Source organism: Lepeophtheirus salmonis, chromosome Z (assembly GCF_016086655.4).
Source record: "Lepeophtheirus salmonis chromosome Z, UVic_Lsal_1.4, whole genome shotgun sequence".
In the NCBI taxonomy this organism is placed as follows: Eukaryota; Metazoa; Arthropoda; class Copepoda; order Siphonostomatoida; family Caligidae; genus Lepeophtheirus; species Lepeophtheirus salmonis.
In genome coordinates, this window is record NC_092584.1 from 10,117,733 (window position 1) to 10,139,637 (window position 21,905).

At 31.9% G+C, this 21,905-nt stretch overlaps 3 protein-coding genes across 3 annotated transcripts; 1 reads left to right on the top strand and 2 right to left on the bottom strand.

The window, feature by feature from the left end:
• The first annotated feature begins 1,321 nt into the window (after positions 1–1,321).
• Positions 1,322–13,581, top strand: LOC121130178 (ATP-binding cassette sub-family B member 10, mitochondrial). Its single transcript, XM_040725935.2, has 8 exons — positions 1,322–1,584; positions 1,650–2,167; positions 2,250–2,447; positions 2,521–2,908; positions 2,964–3,094; positions 3,158–3,411; positions 11,554–11,663; positions 13,376–13,581. The coding sequence occupies exons 1-8, from the start codon at positions 1,455–1,457 to the stop codon at positions 13,492–13,494; spliced, it is 1,848 nt and encodes a 615-aa protein (XP_040581869.1). The 5' UTR covers positions 1,322–1,454; the 3' UTR covers positions 13,495–13,581.
• On the bottom strand, positions 4,640–7,234 carry LOC121130179 (protein N-terminal asparagine amidohydrolase). The gene is made up of 2 exons (XM_040725936.2): positions 6,693–7,234; positions 4,640–5,305 (listed from the first exon to the last, which is right to left on the bottom strand). Exons 1-2 carry the CDS (start codon positions 7,156–7,158, stop codon positions 4,929–4,931), a joined length of 843 nt encoding a protein of 280 aa, XP_040581870.1. The 5' UTR covers positions 7,159–7,234; the 3' UTR covers positions 4,640–4,928.
• A 1,839-nt stretch (positions 13,582–15,420) lies between the features above and the next one.
• Positions 15,421–17,911, bottom strand: LOC121130542 (uncharacterized). Its single transcript, XM_040726278.2, has 2 exons — positions 17,412–17,911; positions 15,421–15,955 (listed from the first exon to the last, which is right to left on the bottom strand). The coding sequence occupies exons 1-2, from the start codon at positions 17,896–17,898 to the stop codon at positions 15,663–15,665; spliced, it is 780 nt and encodes a 259-aa protein (XP_040582212.1). The 5' UTR covers positions 17,899–17,911; the 3' UTR covers positions 15,421–15,662.
• Positions 17,912–21,905: the final 3,994 nt, after the last annotated feature.

A 21,905-nucleotide genomic window follows, 5' to 3' on the forward strand; every position in this document is an offset into this window, starting at 1 on the left:
AAGATCCTTATGCAAAACTTACCACTTCAATTTTGTAGACGATTTCATGATCATCATCCATCTCAATTGACAATTCAATTCTGTGCAGAAGAAAAACGGACTCGCTCTTTATTTAATTCATCCAAAATGTATTATTTACCCCCCGAACTACTCCTACACAGACACTATGACGTAGTCAAAGAAAACCAACCAATCAAAACTCTGCATTGTTTTTTTATTACAGCAAATCTCTCCTCTTTGTATATCATTTTGGTGCTACAAACATTCATATACGCGATTCCTTATATTATTTTATTTATATATGTATGTTAATGTTGTGCCCAAGTTTCAACTTGTATTCTAAGCAAATTATACAAGTTGCACCTAATACAGAGATGAATTATTTAAAGTGAAGGATTTGCAGTACTTGAATGAAAATAATATAAATGATAATCGATGTATTAATTGTGTAATTGTTTGACTAAATTACTAAGTATTATCTGGCACATAATAAAGATCATGTACGCACAGTCATAACTACATGACAACTATGTAATTTCAATAGAAAGAACCAATGTTGTAATTAAATAATAGATTTTAAGAAAAATAAATTGGAAATTGTATAGTTGGATTATACAAGTTATAACTTCTCAAAATATCTCAACATTTTTATATACCCATCCATATTGTTTCATCAAAAAAAAGGAGGGAGGGGGATTCCTTACCCCTCATTAGCAACTTAGGCAGGATAATGAGATAATTCTTATAATTAAGATGAACTAGTACTAATATTATATAATTTTCTAAAATACCTCATGGTTTACAATCTATTGGTGACTTGCTAATGTACTTTATTCAGGTAGATAGACCGCATTACTCAAAAAAAAAAATTATATATATATATTATTTACATATTATTTTTCACGAGTTTGCAAAATATTTTACTCAATTTGTGCCCGACTTGATCAAAGTAAATGATAATTTGATAGCTAATTTTCTTAAATAGATGTTTCCATGTGTCAAGGTTATGATTTCTAATTGTTATCGACTATTGATTAGAACAAGAGTTCTGATCCAATGCTAAAAAAATAATATAGGGATTATAAATGAAATTTATTTGTATCGATATGCCTTTATGATACGCTTATGTAAGCAAGGCCCAATGACCTCACTGAATCATTCAATGAGTGGCAGGATTCATGAAAACTAATATTCTGTCATTTTCAAATTAAAATGGCTTGCCCATACTATAAATCTAATCAATTTATGTAACTAAAAAATATGAGCATCTTTGTCATGCATATAAGCTAATTTTAATTAATTATATAACTGAAAGAGCGGTACTCCCGACTGTTTTTTAAGCTGACAGTCAGCTAAAACATAAATACAACATTGCATCTGCATGCCTTTATAATAGTACTTGCCACTTGGACACGCATAATACTTTCGAACAGGGTTGAAACCTGAGAATAGTCATGTTATCGCGATTGTTGAGAACCGGAGTTGTAACCCTTGGGAGGCGGAATATATCATTTTCAAGACCCAAGGGTAAGGAATGGAAAAAACTCTTTGAATTTGCTTATCCTGAAAGAAAAGCAATCGGTGGTAAGAGCTCTACTCATTCATTTTTAAGCATAACGTCAAAAGCACTTTTCTATTATCATTTGTAGGAGCCATGGGACTCATTCTAATATCAAGCGGAGTAACAATGTCAGTTCCGTACGCCATTGGTAAAATTATAGACATTATATATGAACTAGGAGATCGGAATAATAGCGATGAAGAGAAGAAAAAGGCATCCACTCGATCTCGTCTCAATAGTTTATGCACAGCTTTACTTGTAGTATTTGGGATAGGGGCAATTTGTAACTTTGGTCGAGTTTATTTAATTCAATTATCTGGACAACGCATCACTGCGCGAATACGATCTCGACTTTTCAGCTCCATTACTAAGCAAGAGACGGCATTTTTTGATACAAATAAAACGGGGGAGCTCGTTAATAGACTATCGTCTGATTCCATGCTTGTAAGTCAAGCACTAACATCACAAATATCCAGTGGGATGAGATCATCCATTATGGCTTTAGCTGGTGGTGGAATGATGCTGTTTATGTCACCTCAATTGGCATTAGTGGGTCTCTCTGTTGTACCTCCAGTAGCTGGTTGGGCAGTTTGGATGGGTAAAAAAGTGAGCATGAATTGCCTTTACATTAAGTCTGTCCATTAAAATGTATGTACAACTTGTATCGAGGAAGTTACTTTTAATTTAGGTAAAAAACATAAGTCATGAATATCAAAATACTTTGGCAGATGCTACTCATTTAGCCCAAGAAAGGATAGCCAACATAAGGACGGTTCGAGCATTTGGAAAAGAAGTTCAGGAAAGTATGGCCTATGATGAAAAAATGAGTCTTGTTTTGGATAAAGGAGTAAAAGAGGCTCTTATACAAGCTAAATTCTATGGAATGGTAAATATTAAATATAAAATTAATATTCCAGAAAGACAAGTTCATAACTCACACATATAAATTATAATTTCAGACTGGCTTGACTGGGAATTTAATCATACTTTCCGTTATGTTTTACGGTGGATTTTTGGTAACTCAAGATGTGATAACCGTTGGAAATCTAACATCCTTCATTTTATACTCTGGGTATGTTGGAATTGGCTTAAATGGAGTTTCATCCTTCTACGCAGAAATTATGAAGGCTCTTGGTGCTGCAACACGCATTTGGGAAATTATGGATAGAACTACCCACATGCCTTTAGATACCGGTCTCATACTCCCCATGCCTTTAAATGGTCATATAACCTTTGAAAAAGTTGGTTTCAGTTACCCATCTAGACCAGACCACTCCATTTTTGATGGTTTGAATTTAAACATCGAGTCCAAACAGATTTTAGCCATTGTTGGAAGTAGTGGCTCAGGTATTATTAGAATAGGAAATCCAAGGCACTAAATATTATTGTCTATATTATTTAGGTAAAAGCACACTGACGTCGTTACTTCTTAGACTATATGATCCAAACATGGGCCGTGTTTGTATTGATGGAACAGATATAAGGGAACTTAATACAACATGGCTTCGAAATCAAATTGGAATAGTTATGCAGGTAAATTAGAGAGTAAATTCAATTAAAATATATAAAAGAATGATTTTTAACATTGGCTTTTAGGAACCTGTTCTATTTTCTGGAACAATAAAAGATAATATTTTGTATGGAACTGAGGGTAAAATAGAACATGAAGAAATTGTATCTGCTGCTAAAGAGTCCAATGCACACGATTTCATTATGAACTTTCCCGACCGATATGATACTCTTGTTGGCGAAAGGGGGGTTTTACTCTCTGGTGGACAAAAACAGAGGGTTGCTATTGCGCGAGCCATTTTAAAGGATCCTCAAATACTCATCTTGGATGAAGCTACAAGGTAAGCCATTCACTAAAAAAAAGATCAACTTTGACAAACCTCAATTATAATTAGTTAATGAATCCTCATCATGAATTGAAGTTACTTCAATCTTATTATTTCCTTAGATAGCTACTTATGAGTGAGACAATTTTTTTTATTATTATTTAATCCATTTAATGAAGTCAATTCACGAATAATTCATTTTAATTATATATATTATTTAATTGACTTATAAGTATATTGCTATCATAAGGCCGTGAGAATATGGATACGTATATATCAAATGAGTCATTTTACTCTCGAGTATTTCTGACATGCCTTTTTAAGGTCAATAGTTTAATTTTGGTATTATCCCCTTAAGCCAGTGATTCCCAAACTTCACATCACTTCTGAGCACTATAACATTTTCTATGAGAAATATTTTATTTTAAATATGTTCAACCAAATTTTAGTTTATGTAATGTATCGCGTAGCCCGACTAGGAACCATAGCCTTAAGCCCGTCCAAAGTTGTAAAAATATCTTCGTAAAAGAAACAGAATCCCTAAACAAATGCAACATAAAATAAATTATTCGTGGTGTGTCAACATATAAACAATCTTGATCAAAAATCAAGAAACCCAATTGATATTTTTAGTTTGATATATACATACAACTTAATATTTCAAAGGTATATTTGAGTCATTTCTAGGCTTCGTATTCAAATTTGGTGGATAAGTTAAGATAGCCAAGTATTTTAGCCATAGATTAGAAGCTTTATTTGATTTAAGATACTTTATTGGTCCTGAGATGGGCTTTTTCAAATAAAATATGTCAATTTCCTATTCTTTTATTCTGAAGGTCAATTTTGCATACTTCAAGTACAATACTAAGGACTAATAAGATTATTTCGTTGAATGAAATTGACTATAGTTCCTTAAAGAAGTACAAATGTAATCCACACTCAATTTTCATAAAAATCATTCTAGCTGGCTTTTGTGTTACATTTGTAAATTTGTATCGTAGTTAGGCCTTAATGGAACTTTTTTGAATGATTAATATATTCAAATGTATCCATAATTACCGTTAGAACTCTGTATCGTTGCATTGATAGGTAACTCAAGTTCCTTATCCCTAATTTTCATAGGATACTTGTTACAATCATGTCTAATTGTTTGATTTTTAGTTGAATTACCCATTTGAAGGAGGGTATCATAATTGGAAAACTTCTGCACATATATTCATTATTGTTTTAAGGAATTCACATATTGAGATTTAATGATATAATATATTTATTTTAAAATACTTGACATAAATACAAATTACAGACATATATGATTTCAAGTCACATGTATTAAGCTTAATAAATATTAAATTAATACCCGTAATCTAATAAACAATTGACACGGCTTGTCAATTTTTCACGAGGATATTTTTTTTTTTGTGAGTTTAATAAATATTACTCATTGAATGCTACTAGGTATTTTCATAAGACAAAATCTCTATGGTACACTTGAAGAACCTTGACTCTTCTGTATATTATTATAATTAATTAATTTAAATTGAATACCCCTGATCCTCTTTTTGTAAAATAATCCTTTTCAATGCATTAGGCTTCTTAATCAATGATGGTCCGAGTAGAAGAGTATTCACCATTTTATCACTTAACTCATTTAAAAAGGCCCGTGAACTAAAGGCTGCATTGAATAATTTACCCGTTTTCAAATCGCAGCAGATCCCTCCAATGATCGGCTCTTTTCTATACATTCCATTTTTTGTATTCATGTCACCCAGAATCATTTCATCCAGGTTAAATCTATATGAATGACTTTGAAAATAAGTGAATATTCGTTTCCTTAGTCGCTCAGCCTTTCCAGCTTCATCTGAGTAGCCTCCGAGAATACGAAGACTAATGGGATTCATTTGGAAATTGACTGTAAAGAAAGATACATAATTTGCTTATTATGTGATCCTCAATTATTATTCTAATTCTAGGTATAATTATAAGACAAAATGGAATGTTTCTAGTTCATTTTTATTTGTTACGGAAGAATAATAGTGTGTGTGTGACTGTGTTGTAGGATTTATTAGTAGAACTTATTGTATTTGTCTGAAATAGTAGCTCTCTTTTACTGTTTGTTATAGTCCAAGGGGGAGAATCGGTTTGTCCCAGCTTTACAAACAATGAAAGGAAGTTAAAAAAAAAAAAAAAAAAATGTTAGTAGCAACAAATATGCTGAAAATGTTTGATTGTTATGTTTGCAGAGATTCCGAGTGGGTCTAAAGTCTTTTACGTCATATTTTAAAATGGCCAACTTTCTTAAAAAGATCACATTACTTTTTTACTTAACGTCATCGTGTTATACATAAGTTTGATAACCTACATATTGCTTGACCCCCCTCTTCCTAACAAATTGATTATGATGCATCTTAAGCCATCATTTATACATGCCAATGAATGTAAAAAGTCTTAAAGCAAAAAGTTTTTTAAAAAAGAAAAAAAAAAGATATATTTTAAATTTACACCTTTATTTTTTAAGTGGTAAATTTTTTTGTGAAATATTATTTAAATATTTATGCTTCTTTAAATATGCCACAGTCTCACTCTATATTTTGCAATAATATCATTTCACGAATATTAAATCCGTTCAAAATGCTATGTAATGAAGCGTGACACGGTATTTGTGAAGATTCACTACTATTAAAGTTTAATTTTGTGGGAAGTACATGACATTTTACCTAGAATTTATGATCTTTAATGATTGTATGTTTTCAACTTCTCAAAGACTTTATCAGGGGCGTCTACAGGGGGTGTAGCTCTCCCTAAATTAAGGAATTTTGCTTTTTACTAGAAAATAATATTTAACTTTTTTTGTCAATTTTTTTTTTTGTCAATGGCTGTGGTTATTTATAATTTTTTACCCAAAAATATAACATTTAAAATTTGATTTTTTGAATTTTTTTCAAAAAAATTAATTTTTTGTAAATAAATGTGGATTTTCGAATTTTTTTTTTCCAAAAATTTAATACTTGAATTTTTTATAAATTTTTTTTTGTGAATACCTTATGATTTTGAAAATTAAAAAAAAATATATATTTGAATTTTTTTTTGAAAAATTTTATATTTGAATTTGTTTTTGAGAAATTTTATATTTGAATTTTTTTGTAAATTACTATGGATTTTTGAAATTTATTTTCTTGTGAATAGTTGTGGACTTTTGAAATTTATTTTTTTGTGAATAGTTGTGGATTTTTGATTTTTTTTTTTCCCAAAGAGTTAATATTTGAAATTTTTTTCCAATTTTTTTTTGTAAAACTTACAATTAGTATCATCCTCCGGCTCTTCGTTCCAATCTGTATCTCCATCAACTTCCTCCCATTCCCAATCCCCTTCATCCCAATAATCCTGATACTCGTTGAAATACCGCTTCACTTTATCCTCAAACTTCCCTAGGAAGGAGTCCAATATCTTTGGAGTTACATACTCATCAAAATGTCCGAGAGCCGTAATGCGATCATAGTTTATTACTATAACATGACATGTAAGCACATCTTCTGTACCGATAGAGGCAGCCCTGGTGTTATCACTTAGTAGCTCTCCTGGAAATGAAATGGAGAATCCTTTCTGTCTCACATAAATCACTCCTTGAGGTTGAACTGTGATGGGAGGTCTTGAAGTTAGTCGTCGAGCACTTTCCCTTAGTCTTGGAGAATGGGAGTATATTTCATTCAAGGAGATGGTCTCATGATGATTGGATAGGGGGATTCCGTCCAAAAGAAGTACCATATTATTTCCCTTCTGATGAGAAAATGTTTTAATAGATTCAACTTCAGTAAATTCATTATTTCACTCCTTTGACCTTTTCCTTCAAAGCTTATAGTAGGATACGTACGCGAAGCGGCGTATGTTTCGATTTCTTCCGCTTTTTCATAGTTGTTGTCATGTTTGAATCTCTTTACAAACATACATGCTTATATTTGGGGGGAATTCTATGTGTTGAATCTATAAAATAAGCAGTTGGGTTAAACATTTTGACTCGTCCTTCATATCATATAAATTGTTAAATTATCTCATTTCGAAAACTCTCTCCGTTCGCCAAATATTTGGATATTAATTTATGTAAAATATACTGATCTTTCTATGAAAAATATATAAAGAATTCAAATATTCTTTGAACTCATAAATATTTATGCATAAGTATCCAATGAATGAGAGAGATTGTAGGCATATATAATACAATTAAATCACCTATAGACTTAGGTATATGGACATGATAGACTTAAAAATTAACTATTGATTCAACAAATGATTAGTTACAATCACAAGAACAAAGTACATAGGTTTAGAGTTGTAGTACGATAGGCAGCCCTTGGATTCTTATATCTGCCTATATTATAGGCTTGCTAACATCCTTTTTAATCAACTATTGATTAAGATGAAGGAATCGATAGGTAGTATATTTAAATCAGAGGTGTAGAGGACCATACAATTGTGTTGCTACTTAAATGTTGTATATCTGGGCGAAAGGGGCATGACTCCCACCCCTAACTTCACCAATGATTCAAATACTGTCATAGGTCTCAATTATGGCTTTTTCTTAAGTCCTATCATGTATAAAATGTGCTCTGAACAACCAGTTGGACTCCTGTATTCACGAGGTAGCTCTCCATACACTTAAATTACTTCTTAAATGAATCACCAAAATTGAGAATAAAAAGTGCTGTCAATTTCTATATTCTTCAAATAGTATCTGTGATAAATGTCAACAGTTTATAATAATGTCTTTTTTAGTTAATATCCAGTTTTCCTTCAAGAATACAGGATTTTTTAAAATATACTTTAGGTTGAATTATTCACAAATCTTGACCTAAATAACTGAAATGCATTTCGAATTAGTGTTGTGTTGATCTTTATTTAGGAAAAGGGATGGAACGATTCCGAAAAAAATAATGTCCCACCGGCATCATGATATCTTAGTCATCAATCCGACTATTGAGCGGTTCTGAAAACTGGTTTCTATATTGAGATCCTCTTTTCCCTGTATTTATCAAGGGATTTATTAGTATCATTTTTCCTCTACATAACAGGACCAACAGTAAAGGTTTTTCCATCACTGAAGAAAATGACCCTGTTTCCTTGATAATTAAGATCATTTAAGATCCGTTTACAGGGTTAAGAGACAGGGCTACGGAGTAGTACATAAAATGCCCGACTACAACTCCATTATATTTAATATCACCCACTCCGCCTCCAATACAATTTTTTTAATAATATATTTTATAGCTTATATAAATACTATTGAGTCGTTAGAGTCTAGAGACTATAAATATAGATTGAATTGATAGCCGTAGGTAGTTAATAGATTTATGTAGTAAATAATTGTGCCAGGTATAAAGAAAATATTTGGATATTTAACAAGATGGACAACAAATGAAATGGATCAAAATCTTTCTAGTGCTAGTATTTTCATAAGTTTTTGAACATAATTTATGGACTCGCAACTGAGAAACGACAATTCAAGCAACCTCTCACTGCAACGTTACTCTGATGACATAGACTATTCACAAGAAGAAGTAATGACCTAGCATGGCTAAAGGCCATGCTCTACCCAACATACTATGTTAGACTTTAGAAATGTTCGCAAATCGGGATTGTATATACTATAGAATACGTTTGAAATGAGCTTATAAATGAGATAACTTTTGTAGCTGGAGTAGGAATTTGTACAAATTTACCGACTCCGACCTCTGCTAGGCAATTTTTTACGCCTCTTGACACAGTAGACTTGTCCACAGCTAGCTCAGTGATTTTTAGTATTGAATTGGCTTCAATGCAGTGTTGTGTAGGTCCTTATTTATTCAGGTCAGACAGTTTTAGGACAGATCCTATCAGACCTTGGGACCGGTCTTTAGAATTTTTAATTAGATTATCGAGTATTTATTTACCAAAAAAAAAAAGAAAGAAGAAGATATATAAGGTATGTATTAAGAATTTTGCACATTTCTTGCAAAAAAAAATATTCATTTTTTCATTATAATGCAAGATAATACGAACATATTATATTATTACATAGTTATATAATGTATTCTATTACATAACAGAGCAATTAAGAAAAAGAAAAACACACTCAATAAGGTAACGGGGGTTCGATTTTACATTCTTTAAGGACCGACAAGGGGTAGGGGATTGGATAGGGCCGTACTGGATCGCAGTCCTAAATAGGAACCGGCTCAACACTACTTCAAGAGTAAGAGCTTCTGGAGTTAGTTTGGTTAGTCGCTCACTTCGAGGTTTGTCTTCAATGTTATTTCCAGCTTCAAGTCGTTTCCTGACCCTCCTGACCGTCTGGTGTCTGACTGAGAGCATATTCATGATGTTGGTGACTCGGATTAGAACGGCAACCTCTTTTCTTTTGGCTTTCATTTTCCACTTGAGTATTTAGTCAAACATGATCAACTGATGTCAGGTCTAAAACTATCTCACCAAAAAGTTCGAACGGGATGTTAATTCAAAAATGCCTACAAACCCTCTTAAATTTTCAGCAACCAATCCAACTCCAGAAGCTCCCGCAGAGGTATTTGAAGCCAATTCAAGAGTTTAAATGACTGAGCTGGTCAAAATAAAAAGCCAATGCCAAGTCCCCAATGTTCATCTGCAAAAATAATGCAGGTGATATGTCCTTAAGGCTTCAAAAAGGATCTTTACTTAGTTAAGTGCCAAAAAAAAAAAACACTCGTGTCCAGTCCCGTTAACACATTCTGAATGATCTTAAACAACATGGAAAAATGATGATTTTCTTCAGTGATTGAAAAAAAGGTACTTCATATTTGATCCTGTTTCTGAAATGAGATATGATAGATATAAAACTCTTAATAAATCACGGGAAAACGGGATTTAGAAATAGAAACCCATTTCTTGACCCTCCCCGCCATCTAGTTGCTGACTGAGAGCATATTCATGATGTTGGCGTGCCCGGTGCGGATTAATACGGCAACCTCCTTTCTTTTAGCTTCCATTTTCCGATAAAGAATATATTTAATCTGAGCTTAACAGTTGACGGCAAAAAGTTCGAGCAAAAAAATGACTATTAAATTTCTTAAATTTTTATATTGGTAACATTCCAAGATTTTTAGAAAATCGGTTCATCTAATAAGTTTCTTATGAATTAGAAAATGTTTGCAATCTAATGAATTGCATCTACATCATTCGTATGAGGTGTAGCTTAAGTCTTAATTCTCCAAATGAAGGTATTTTTGTGTTGATGAAGAAAAAATTATCGCTCTGGTACAAAAAAAAATTAAATGATGGAAAAATTTCTTTTTCAAAAAGTGCATTGGATCAAATCAATTTCTCGCCCGTTGGAAAAATTTTAACTTTGAAACTTTTGAACATATGGACTTGCTCTTAATTTTTCAGGTGTGATATCACTCCAAAATTTTCCACAACTTGTTTTTCAACAAGGCAATGATCCAAAACATACATCCAAGCTCTGGAAAAATTTATTGGAAAAGAAAGAAGCCTCTCACATCTTATCTATTTGAAAACAATAGAGCTATTGTGGGAACACATAGATAGAAAACTTCCAGAAAAGTGCCCACCAGTAAGGTGAACATTTTGAAGAAGACTTAAAATGGTATAACACATGCCTATCTTGAAAAACTAACAGCAAGAATATCATAAGTCTATAAAACAGTTTTAAGAGCGAGGGAGGATTTTTTGATGAAGCTAAAATTTAAACAAAATACTTTTATTTTTAACAAATAAATGTTCTATCCATATTAAACCTTAATTTTTCTTCATTTTAATAGTCTAATTACTCGTTACCACATGATAAAGTCATAGTTAGTTAGAAAAATAAGTGAAATTTTTCTCCAAAACTTTTTTTTACCAGTGTATATGATAAAAAAAAATTATCATAGCTAAATGAGCTTGGTTTTGTGTATGTTAAGATCACCCAATCCAAAGAATGAGTAACGTTGAGATCAAAAAATCATATTTTAATACGAGTTTTATTTGGGGATAAATGATTCCTTGTTTTTTAATCTATTTAATAAAAAAAGAGTTTTATTTGAGTCGTACAATCTCTTATTATAGTTTTTTTTTTCTCTACCAAATGTCTATTGTCTTTCTAATTAATTACGAAATTGAAAAGTATTATATGTTATTTGTTTTTTTTTACAGTGCCTTGGATGCTGCAAGCGAACATGAAGTGAAAGAAGCACTCAATCGCGTGATGAAAGGTCGAACAGTTGTTACAATTGCTCATAGACTTTCCACAATTCAAAATGCAGGTGAGAGATATTAACTGAGTACAACAAAAAGAGAGAGTGGCAACACATCTACGTATGTAGATGATAGTGTCCTTGAACAATTATCTCTTTCTTGTAAATAGTGTGTTCTTTCCCAATTCCCACCGGGAAAAAAAGAATGCGATGGACGAAAATGTTGCTAGGTTTAAATACATTAGAGTGAATACTAGTTTTGAAATAAAAAAGTATGATGGAGGTTCCCATTTCAAGTAGGAACTAGAATAGGTGCGTCCGCATCATTATATTTCTGGGGGCTTTGTTTTTGGATTTAAAAACAATTTAAATGAAACAATTATTATGATTATTTTTATCCATAAAATTAAATTTTTTGTGAAAAAAATTGAAAAATTGAATTTTTTTCCAAAAAAATTTCAAAAATCCACAGCTGTTCATAAAAAATGAAAATTTTTCTAATGAAATTTGAAAAATCGATATCTATTCAGAGGAAATAAATTTTTTTGGATTTTTTTTTGAAAATTAAATTAAATTGGGGTACGGCTAAGGCACTTTTAGCCGTGTCCCCCTGTGGACCCCCCTGGAGAATGGACACTTGGGAGATTGCAAAAACCTCCCCCCTAAAATCAAATTGAGTGATGTATTTCAATTTGTTCCAAAATTATGATTGATTTTGCATTTTTGGTTTTGTTTTGTGTTACCTTTGAGCTTGAACTGTCAAAATTTAGTGTCCTCTTACTGTGACGATATAATATATAATCTTTAGTGCTTGGTACTTTTTCTTTAAACCATTGTCAAATGGTATCATAAATCACCGAATGATATCTGAAGGTTTTGGTCACTAATCCTGTCATAATTAGATGTGAACTATCTAAAATCAATATATTATCAGAACCTCATACTAAAATTAGGCAAAATATTTAAAATGACACAGGGAAGAATTGAAAAGACTATTTTAGTAATTCCCTTTGAATCATTTTTTCTTCCTGTTTTAATCTATTTGATCACTTGTTTCTGTGAAGGCAACTTCAAGACGCTGAGTGTAGACTATCCTGAGAGCTACACAAATATTTAGGTAAGGCTCACATATTAATTTATTTTTTATAAATAAGCAGTAAAAAGGCATTGAATATTTGATTGGTCTCGTAAACCTCTTATACTCTTAATGCTTATCTTTGCATCAAACTTAGTAGAAAAGTGATATCCAAATACTAAAGGATGCCTTTGTATACTTTGTCTGAGCCTCTCTAACGAGAGGTGTATCTCAAATCCTGAGACGAATATTTTTGCCTTTAAAAGAACAAAAATATTTTTTTTTTTGCGTTTCCTAATTATTAATTACTTTCTGATTCGAATTCAAAAGAAGCATGGTCCAACAACCTTTCCTAACAACCATTACATTCAGTTATGACTATCCCCCTCTGTCGTTTATTAGTGGTACTTATCGATAATAATGATAGAAAGGGATGAGAGATACAGTGTTTGGGGTGGTTAAATGGCTCAGGGAATGAAATGCTATTAGGTAAAATGACGGGGGTGAAGGTGTCCTATTCCTTAAAAAAATCGCCAAAATTATTAATAAGGGCGTAGCGATTTTTGGAAAGACTTTGAGTGAAATCAAAGTATTTTTGTAATCCTGGGATATGCATTAAATGGGCGTGTCATACAATTTCATTTCATAAATAGTCATTACTCTAAAATACATAGACATTAACGAGATAATATACTTATGATTTCAGATCGTATTGCTGTGGTTCACGAGGGAAAAGTCATGGAGATTGGGTCATACTCTGAACTTATGAATATATCAAATGGTTATTTCAAGAATTTAGTTCAGAAACAAACATTTAGCGTATAACTCTCACGGAATACAGTCATTTTTTGTTTGTTTTTTTAGATTTATATATTTTATCATCAAATAAATATTATTTTTCTTCAAAATAAATGTTTTCCTAACATCTTTTCAAAAAATAACATAATCTGTTGGTTAACTAAAAAGTTATGAGCGTTTTTCGATAGATGTCTTTTGTAAGGTATATCTCAAGATTAATACATTGCATAAAAAAAATTCTTAAAGTATCCTTAAAGCTTAAGCCTATACTTAAAAAAGTTCATCTACAGTTTTGTGTTTGTTAGTGTGTTAATATTTTCAAAAAAGAAAGTAAAAAAAGAGAAAATTCGATACATTCTTCAATATCACTACGACCTAGGTAAAACAGGCGCCCATAAAATTTTTGAGCTGTTTATGGACCCAATACAGTATCGAATCAATAGCAAAGTGGTGGTTCCAAAGATTCGGTTCTGGCTCCGTTCTTTTTACTTCACCTGCCTGTAAATAAATTTGGTGCGTATGTGTGCCCACACTGTTGAGCCTCGGAGGCCGAAATTTTACATGGGTTCCTGTTTTGATCCTGGCCAAAATAAGGTGGGTGTGCCGATTTTTTTTGTGTCTGGGGGGTTGAATATTGTAGTTTCGGTTTTTTTTTTTTTTTTTTTTTTTTACAGGTCCAGAAAATGGATTTCCAATGGAATATTGGATTTGTAGATAAAGAAAGTTGGCAGAAATTTGTCTAGAGATCCGTTTGCATATAAATATGACACATAAAAATTGATATTTAACTAAAAATTTGATCATTGTCTGAATTAATTTTTAATTTTTCTCATTTTTTAAATCAAACAATCAATTTTTAAGAAGAAATACCACAAAATGATGCATTTTGGACATAAAATTTTAGACTCAACCCGTACAATAGAGCATTTTAAATTTTCGGTACACTTTATTTCATAATTTTGCAATATATGTAAAAATGAAATAGTTCTCGATGATTATTTTTTGGAAGACATTATTATCTATAACTTTTTTGCTTTACAAGTAGATAGATCTTTTTACAATGCCAATAAATTTCATTTACTACTTTTTTGGAAAATTAGTGTAAAAACAGTTTTTTACATTTTTCTTTGTGAATTTCGATTTGACAATTTTTCGACAAATTATAAGATTGATTTCTCATCTAGACGACAAATTTTTCCATGCATATTTGTATGTTGGTATGTTATTTAAAGTTTATAACACTGTTTTTTTTAAATTCATAGCAATCCATTTCATAATATATAATATACAAGTGCCCTATTATAATGCTTGCCCAACCTCCAGGCATATTTGATCTCTATGGTGGAATTATTAAGAAGAAATAATATTGACAGATATCCATCTGATCCCTCCTTGGCCCAAGCAACGTCGGGTAACCCTTTGCTAGTATTTATAAAACAGTTTGAATGAGGGCTCGATATTCGTCCTTTAAGAACTCTTTGAGCGTTTCTATATTTTTATCAAAAGCTAACTTTCCCATAGTCAATGTCTGGCCGTTTTACTCATAATACCTCCAACCCTGAGATTCTCAAAATCAAAGGACTGTTCATCAAATATCCCGATTTTCAACTCTTACATAATTAATTTGATGCCCTTGGTTGTAGCTTTTAGTATGGAATAAGTAGGGATTAGAGGAAACTTTTGTTAAAGTCCCCTCTGTGAGTATCTAGGTATACAAATTGATGCTCGTGGAGAAAGCTCGTCGAATCCACGTAGGTCATTTACTGACAATATCCTTTTTATTCTAATACTTTGGGTTTTTTATTAGGAAAAGTTGAATGATTGGTCAGGAGAATTTCCTTTCTAAAAGCCCAAAGACTAACTCATACTTTTATGGGTCTCCTTTACTCTCCTGTCTTTAAAGACATGTGATATAATTATTATTATTTTTTTGCAGTATGAATATAAACACGATTTAACCTTTCCATCCGTTATTTTATTTTTTTAATTTGTTGTATATTTTATAAAGAACTTATTAATGAAGAAATTGCATCCATCATCAAGTGGTCATATTTCTAATTATATTCATTATTGTGACCAGGGATTTCATTTCCAATCAATTCAACCAGCACAATTAATTATACATATTGTATAACATTTTTAAAACATATTTTAAATACTATAATATATATATATACATTAGATGATTACATGAGTTACAATTGCCTTGGAATTAACTTGGCAGTCCTTGTTGGTACTGGATTTACAATTACGTCTTGACTGTGCACATATATTTCTTCAACTGAATGTGGCGCAGAGACTCTTTCGTGACGATTTAATGTTTCATAGACATCTTGACCCGGAGGAGGTCTATATGTATTGACTGGTTCCTTAGGCTTCTTATTGCAGACATTTGGACAACAACGCCAGATTATTATAGCCACAATGATTATAATTATGATAATGATGACAGTAGAGCTTATACCCAGGACTTCACTCGTGCGTAGACCTTGTGTAAAGAAATATAAAAAAATACTTTTAAAGCAACTAAATAACTCAAATCGAAATGTTTCTATCATATGTGTGTTTTAGTTCAAACTTTTTTTTGGGTTCTTTTAAAAAAATGGAAGGAGGAGGCGTGAGTTCACAATGCCTTACGACCACTCGTGGTTTTGATACTAAACTTCCATTTAGGAGAAAATACACTATTGGGTCTGAGAAAAGTCTTAGAATGTTATTAAAATGAAAATTTAAGGTTGGCACAGCTTAAAGCTATAAAAGTGGGCTAATTAAGAGGATTATCATTCTTGCAGTTGCTTGCTATATTGTTTTTAAGATTAAAACTCCAGATGATAACATTTCAACTTGAAAGTTTGCTCGAGATCTGATAAAATTTCATCCTTCACTCTGATACTTGACGTTTTTCTATAAGATTATTTGCAATTTTAAAATTTTCAAAAGTTTTAGATTTAAATAGTCCTTTGATTGTTTTTTTTTTGTTATTCTAGTTATTTTTTCTTTTTTAAGATGCAACTTTTCTGAATAAATAAAGAGAGAAAGAATAAAAGAGTGAGGTTTCGTGGGCATTATTTTGAAAAAATCCTGTTCGAACTTTTTGGCACGATAGTTTTAGAAGTGAGGCTAGCTATTTAGGTGAGATGAAATACTCTTAACTGGTAAATGAAATGCCGCTCTAGTCCACCCCGGTCACAATGACATCATGAAAATACTCTCCGTCAGCAACCGGACGGTCTGGTGGCTGAGGGAACGACTTGAAACTGGAGATAGTATTAAAGACAAACCTCGTAGTTGTTGATCAACCAAAATAGCTACAAAAGCAGTCCAAGAGGTCTCTCAAGCCAATGATAGAATAAAAATAACTATGCTGCGCAAGAAGAAACCATTTCCAAGTTTACAATATCAAGAGCCTTAAAAACTCTTAGTGGCAAGTACTGAAGACTTCAAAAAAGATCTTGACTTAGTGTGGGCTATAAAAAATCGTCTCTAACTCTGTAAACGCATTTTGATTGATTTTAAACATCAAGGAGAGAGGGTTATTATCTTCAGTGATAAAAAAACCTTCACTATTGATCCTGTTATTAACAGGAAAAATGATAGATATTATCCCCTTCGTAAAACGGGATCACGAGAGAGTAACCCATTTCCTGGTCTCCAAACCGTCTGGTTACTGACTGAGAGCATGCTCAAGATCTGGGTACGGCCGGAGCGAATTAAAACGGCATTTTCCTTTCTTTTGTTTCCCTTTTCCACTTTAAAATATTTAATCTGACCTGAACTCTACAACTATCGCACCAAAAAGTTCGGATCGGATTTTTACAAAAAAATACCAATGAAATTTATAAATTTTCATTTTAATAACATACTAAGACTTTTGGAAATCCCACGCAAATACTTATCAGAGAGGGATTTTTGGACTCTTTTAAGATTCATTTTTATTTTCTTACCATCTGTATCAACTATGACTTGATCAGAGTAAACCTTTTCCAAGCGTACATCCACGGACCATCTTCCCTCATGGATTTGATCATTATAATCAATAACTGTTATGTCACATTTTCCAGATTGAAAATCCCCAGTAAATAGAATGGATGTATCCCTTCTACACACCGTGTCTCCTCCTTTATTGAAAGTACAAGTATCCCCATTTGGAGTTTTCCAAACCACTTCCCCACTGATACACAAGGTTCCTGTATCACAAGGTATAACAAGGCGATCATCCTCTGATACTTCTAAGTATGTTTCGTGAATCAAATTTTCGCAAAATCCATTACTGTCTGCTGTGGATGTACAACAATTTTCATTCATTTCTGGGCGACATTTGGAACAGGATCTAGAAGTACAGGGATGTACCAGGAGGGTCGTGATGAATAGTAAGAATAATTGTCCGTTCATTTTGGCAGTAGATATTAAACTAAAGGTTTTATTCCTCATTTGTGTCAATTGTTAATTTGAATTAATTACTCATGCATGTATATTTTGCGGCAAACTTCAATACAAAGCCTCGAATCGTAAGTAAATAAGTTTTTGTAACAAGGACAATTCACGGAAGAAAATCCATTATCTGTCAATTAAACAAATATGACTCAGAGGCTAGATATGAATTGATATAATTACCTCCTATGAATGATTTCGTGTGTGTGATGGACACCTAGGTGTAGTGATGTAAATCGTGTTCATTATTAGCGGGTTCGTTTTTTTTTTTTTTTGAGTCGGCAACCTGTAGGCATGTGAACGGAACATCAAATGGAACGGCATTCTATGAACAAACGTTCAATGAACGGAACCGAATCTCTTTTTTAACCCTGAATGCTAAAAATGAGATTTTAGTGTTCTGTTCCAATCCTGGTGGAGTTTCCACAGGAGGGGGGGGGGTGAGGTTGCACTTTTTAAAGGCTCTTGTAGAACATGGAAGTTTTTAGTACTCTATCCTAACTCGAACATATGTACTTTTCCAGTTCATTTATTTTGAATTATTGGGCCAAGACTCATCAGTCTGGCTGTGAATATAAGCAAATGTGTCTCTAAAAATAATAAATTCTGGTCTCGTGTGTTGCAATGGACGCAGTATAGTATCATCCATCTATTTAGTATTTATAAATAGCAATTTTGCATGAAGTTATTTTCAGCAAAGAAAGATGAATACCTTTAGTAATTGAGAAATATGATATTTTCTCTCCTATGAAAAAGGGCTGTGACTCTTTCAAAGTGGGATGTGGCCCCTCACTTATCGTTCTATTATAAGCAAGGTTGTACCTATAACGGAATTAGCAATTCCAATTATTGAACTGTTAGAAATAAGCCTCCCTTACACTATCAAAGTCGCGATTTGTTGTCGTACAGTGTGTAAAGTACTAAATCCCTTATGATTGGAACGTGGAACATTCATAATGAGACCAATTTGAGCTCTGTAATAATTTCTTTTACATATGTGCAAATAAATTATTCCTAAATAGACTTGGGATCTCTAAAAACAAAAAGAAAGGTTGATATAAAATATACAAGGGTTATATAACATGACTATTCATTAGTTTATAGGTTTTTTTGCAAAGAAATGAGCTGATTTATATTTTCCGGTAATTAAAAAGAGCGATTAGCAGTTGCCAGAGTTCGAAAAAATTATTTCGCTTGATGCAAATGTACATATAGTTTCATCACCTGGAATGCATTTTATCATTTCGTAAGTCATTATCTCTTCTTCCATTTTTTATAACTTGGATTCGTGGGTATCATATCCATTTTTAAGGCGCAATAGATATTCATGACGCAAAATATATGTTCGATTTTCTCAAATTAATAATTAATGCAATTGCTCCGTTTTATTAATATATGTATGTATGTTATGTGTAATATATTAACCCTATATAAATATATAAAGACTGGACTCCCTAAGATGTGTATTTTTCAGCAGTTTATCTCATTCTTAGAGTTAAGTGATACTCTAAGAAATGTACTAAAAATATAAACTATGAACCTCCAAGAGCATATCATTCAATAATGATGCAATTTGTGACGTTAGTGAGAACGCTCACCTTGTTCAAATTTACACATGCAACCTTAACCTTATTTTTGAAGAATGAGGTCATATAAATATTTGTTTTTCTTAGAAGTATAAATAATACCTTGCAAATTGATATACTCTTTAAGTGTATAATTATATTTGTTTAAATTATAATGGACTTTTTTTGTATAATTAGTTTGATTCATTTCTATAACACCACTATCTTTAAAATGTTTTTCTTTCTTGTGATTAAACTAATAAGATTGTTTCTATAAACTAACTGATAGTATATTTCATCAATGGATATATCGAAACTTTCATTAGTGTTGTATAATGTATACATACCCAAAAACTCAGCTGCTATAAAATGTAAATTATGATAAATTTCCATAATTATTCATTCGTAAAATAATATTTTTGAAACAAGTAGGTATACCGGGGAGTCCATTAAAATCGGAATACAAGTTTTAAACATCTACAAGATATAATTGATTAATTAACAATAGAATTTGAACAAAATGAAAACTATCAATAGATGTGTGTCTCTTCATAACTAATATAGCCGCCCTTAGTGGCAATGATGGCTTCCAGATGGCGGCAGAAGACCTAGCATCCGCTGCAGATGTATTACACTGTCATGGCGTCCCAGTGCTGGTAGACAGGGGCTTTGAGGGCCTTGGTGATTGGATGATGGGCACTGAAGGCCTTGAACCTTCACATGAACACTAAAGGTGTAGTCGAAGGTGTTGGCATCAGGACTATGTATAAGGGGGATAAAACTGTCAAAAATGAGTTCAAAAGACTCCTTCAAAATAATTTTGTAACGGAGGAGTTGGGTTTCTTACATTGCTGATGTGAAAAGTAGTCTATCCCCCCTTACAAGGCTCTTTCTACCTTCTTTTTTGATAGCTCTCTGGACAGTCTGGTTCAAAATCTCGAAATCTCTTGCATGGACCCTGATGGACTTCCCTGGACTGTTTTCTTTTATCCCTTCTGGTCCAGTTTGGTCTTTTTTTTTTTGACAGAACCCTTCCTCCTCTCCAGTGTTTCGGACTTGCTAACGGCGTAAATGGTGGTCCTGGAGATACACAACTGCTTGGAGTACAAGACTGGAAATTCGTCGATCACGTTCAACTGTCATTTTCTCGACATATACATCAGCTAGACAGCTAAGGTTTGTTTTGTTTAGTAGCTAATTGTTTATGCTTTAATAGATCGAAATATGAATTAGCTTCAATCACTCAACCTTTATTAATGATTGAATTAGTAATTGTTTAGATTTGAATGCACTACCCGGTATTAAAAAGATCTTCTGTCAACTATATACCGGGTGTACGAAGTGTTGAAGTCATTCATTGAATTATATTTTTTTTTTTTAAATAGCAATAAAACAAGTTTTATTTTTATAAATACTGATAGTACACATTTAAAATTTTGTTTTAAACAGTTTTAGAAATCATATCAGTTAAGTGACGTCCTCATTGTTAAATAAACTGAACTTTGTTATTTTAATACCTCGTGATTTTCCATTTTTGTTTTGTGTCTCTTTTGAAATACCCTTTCATTGAGAGATTTTAAAGAGATAGCTATTTGATGCCACGCATAATTTAATTCGCAACATATCTTATGGTATACATGTTGACGATTAGATAATTAGTTATTGACGATTTTGAAAAGTTTGTAAACATGTGTGTTTATAGAAATACATCCGGTCACAATTACCGGATTTGAACAAACTGCACCCATTTAAAATTCTTACATAATACCAAATCTGAGGGCACCAATTTTATTTCTATTCCATGATTATCCGTGGAGTTATTTGTGTTCAAACAATTTTGTAAATTTCAAATTATGAAATTGATTTGAAAAAATATTTTATTGGATATATTGTGTTCATGTTGCCATGTCTGTACAAGTTTTAACTTGTATAAATAAATGGTATAAGCTTCCATTCCTTGTTTAAATACATTCTTTAATTTAAAGATGGATCAATTTAATGATCAATTATACATTGATACTATCATTTTTATATTGATCTTTTAAAATTACATGGTATTATGTATCAATGAAGTAAATAAATGTGTAGTACATTTGAACTTTGGAATTTTGACGTTAGCTAAGTATGAGAAAAAAATTAATAAAGATTTCTGTTAAATTCATAATTAAAGAATGACAGGCTAGTTTCTTTTTTCTTTCCAAGTGTGTAAGTTTCAAATTTCCATCCGGTAGAATTAATAAAAGGGACATAATTGATTTTTTATTCTTCTTTATTTCACGTAAGACTATTACTAAGTTTCATTGTTAAAGTTTTCTGTGTTAATATATTGAATAGACTTATCCTTCAAATACAAAGAAGCCTGCAAAGCTGAATTTCTTAAAATTTGTATTTGAGCTCTGCACCATCGGAAGTTTTTTATATACATAGTATTAGTAGTTATAT

What these genes read in the sequence shown, in the direction of transcription:
- LOC121130542 (XM_040726278.2), bottom strand. Translation starts at nt 17,898, where the DNA reads ATGAGGAATAAAACCTTTAGTTTAATATCTACTGCCAAAATGAACGGA. An exon ending in AGTCATAGTTGATACAGATG is followed by an intron (nt 15,956 to 17,411) that starts GTAAGAAAATAA and finishes TCTTTACACAAG; the next exon opens with GTCTACGCACGAGTGAAGTC.
- LOC121130179 (XM_040725936.2), bottom strand. Translation starts at nt 7,158, where the DNA reads ATGGTACTTCTTTTGGACGGAATCCCCCTATCCAATCATCATGAGACC. An exon ending in GCCGGAGGATGATACTAATT is followed by an intron (nt 5,306 to 6,692) that starts GTAAGTTTTACA and finishes CTTTCTTTACAG; the next exon opens with TCAATTTCCAAATGAATCCC.
- LOC121130178 (XM_040725935.2), top strand. Translation starts at nt 1,455, where the DNA reads ATGTTATCGCGATTGTTGAGAACCGGAGTTGTAACCCTTGGGAGGCGG. An exon ending in CAGTTTGGATGGGTAAAAAA is followed by an intron (nt 2,168 to 2,249) that starts GTGAGCATGAAT and finishes CTTTTAATTTAG; the next exon opens with GTAAAAAACATAAGTCATGA. An exon ending in TGTTGGAAGTAGTGGCTCAG is followed by an intron (nt 2,909 to 2,963) that starts GTATTATTAGAA and finishes TATATTATTTAG; the next exon opens with GTAAAAGCACACTGACGTCG.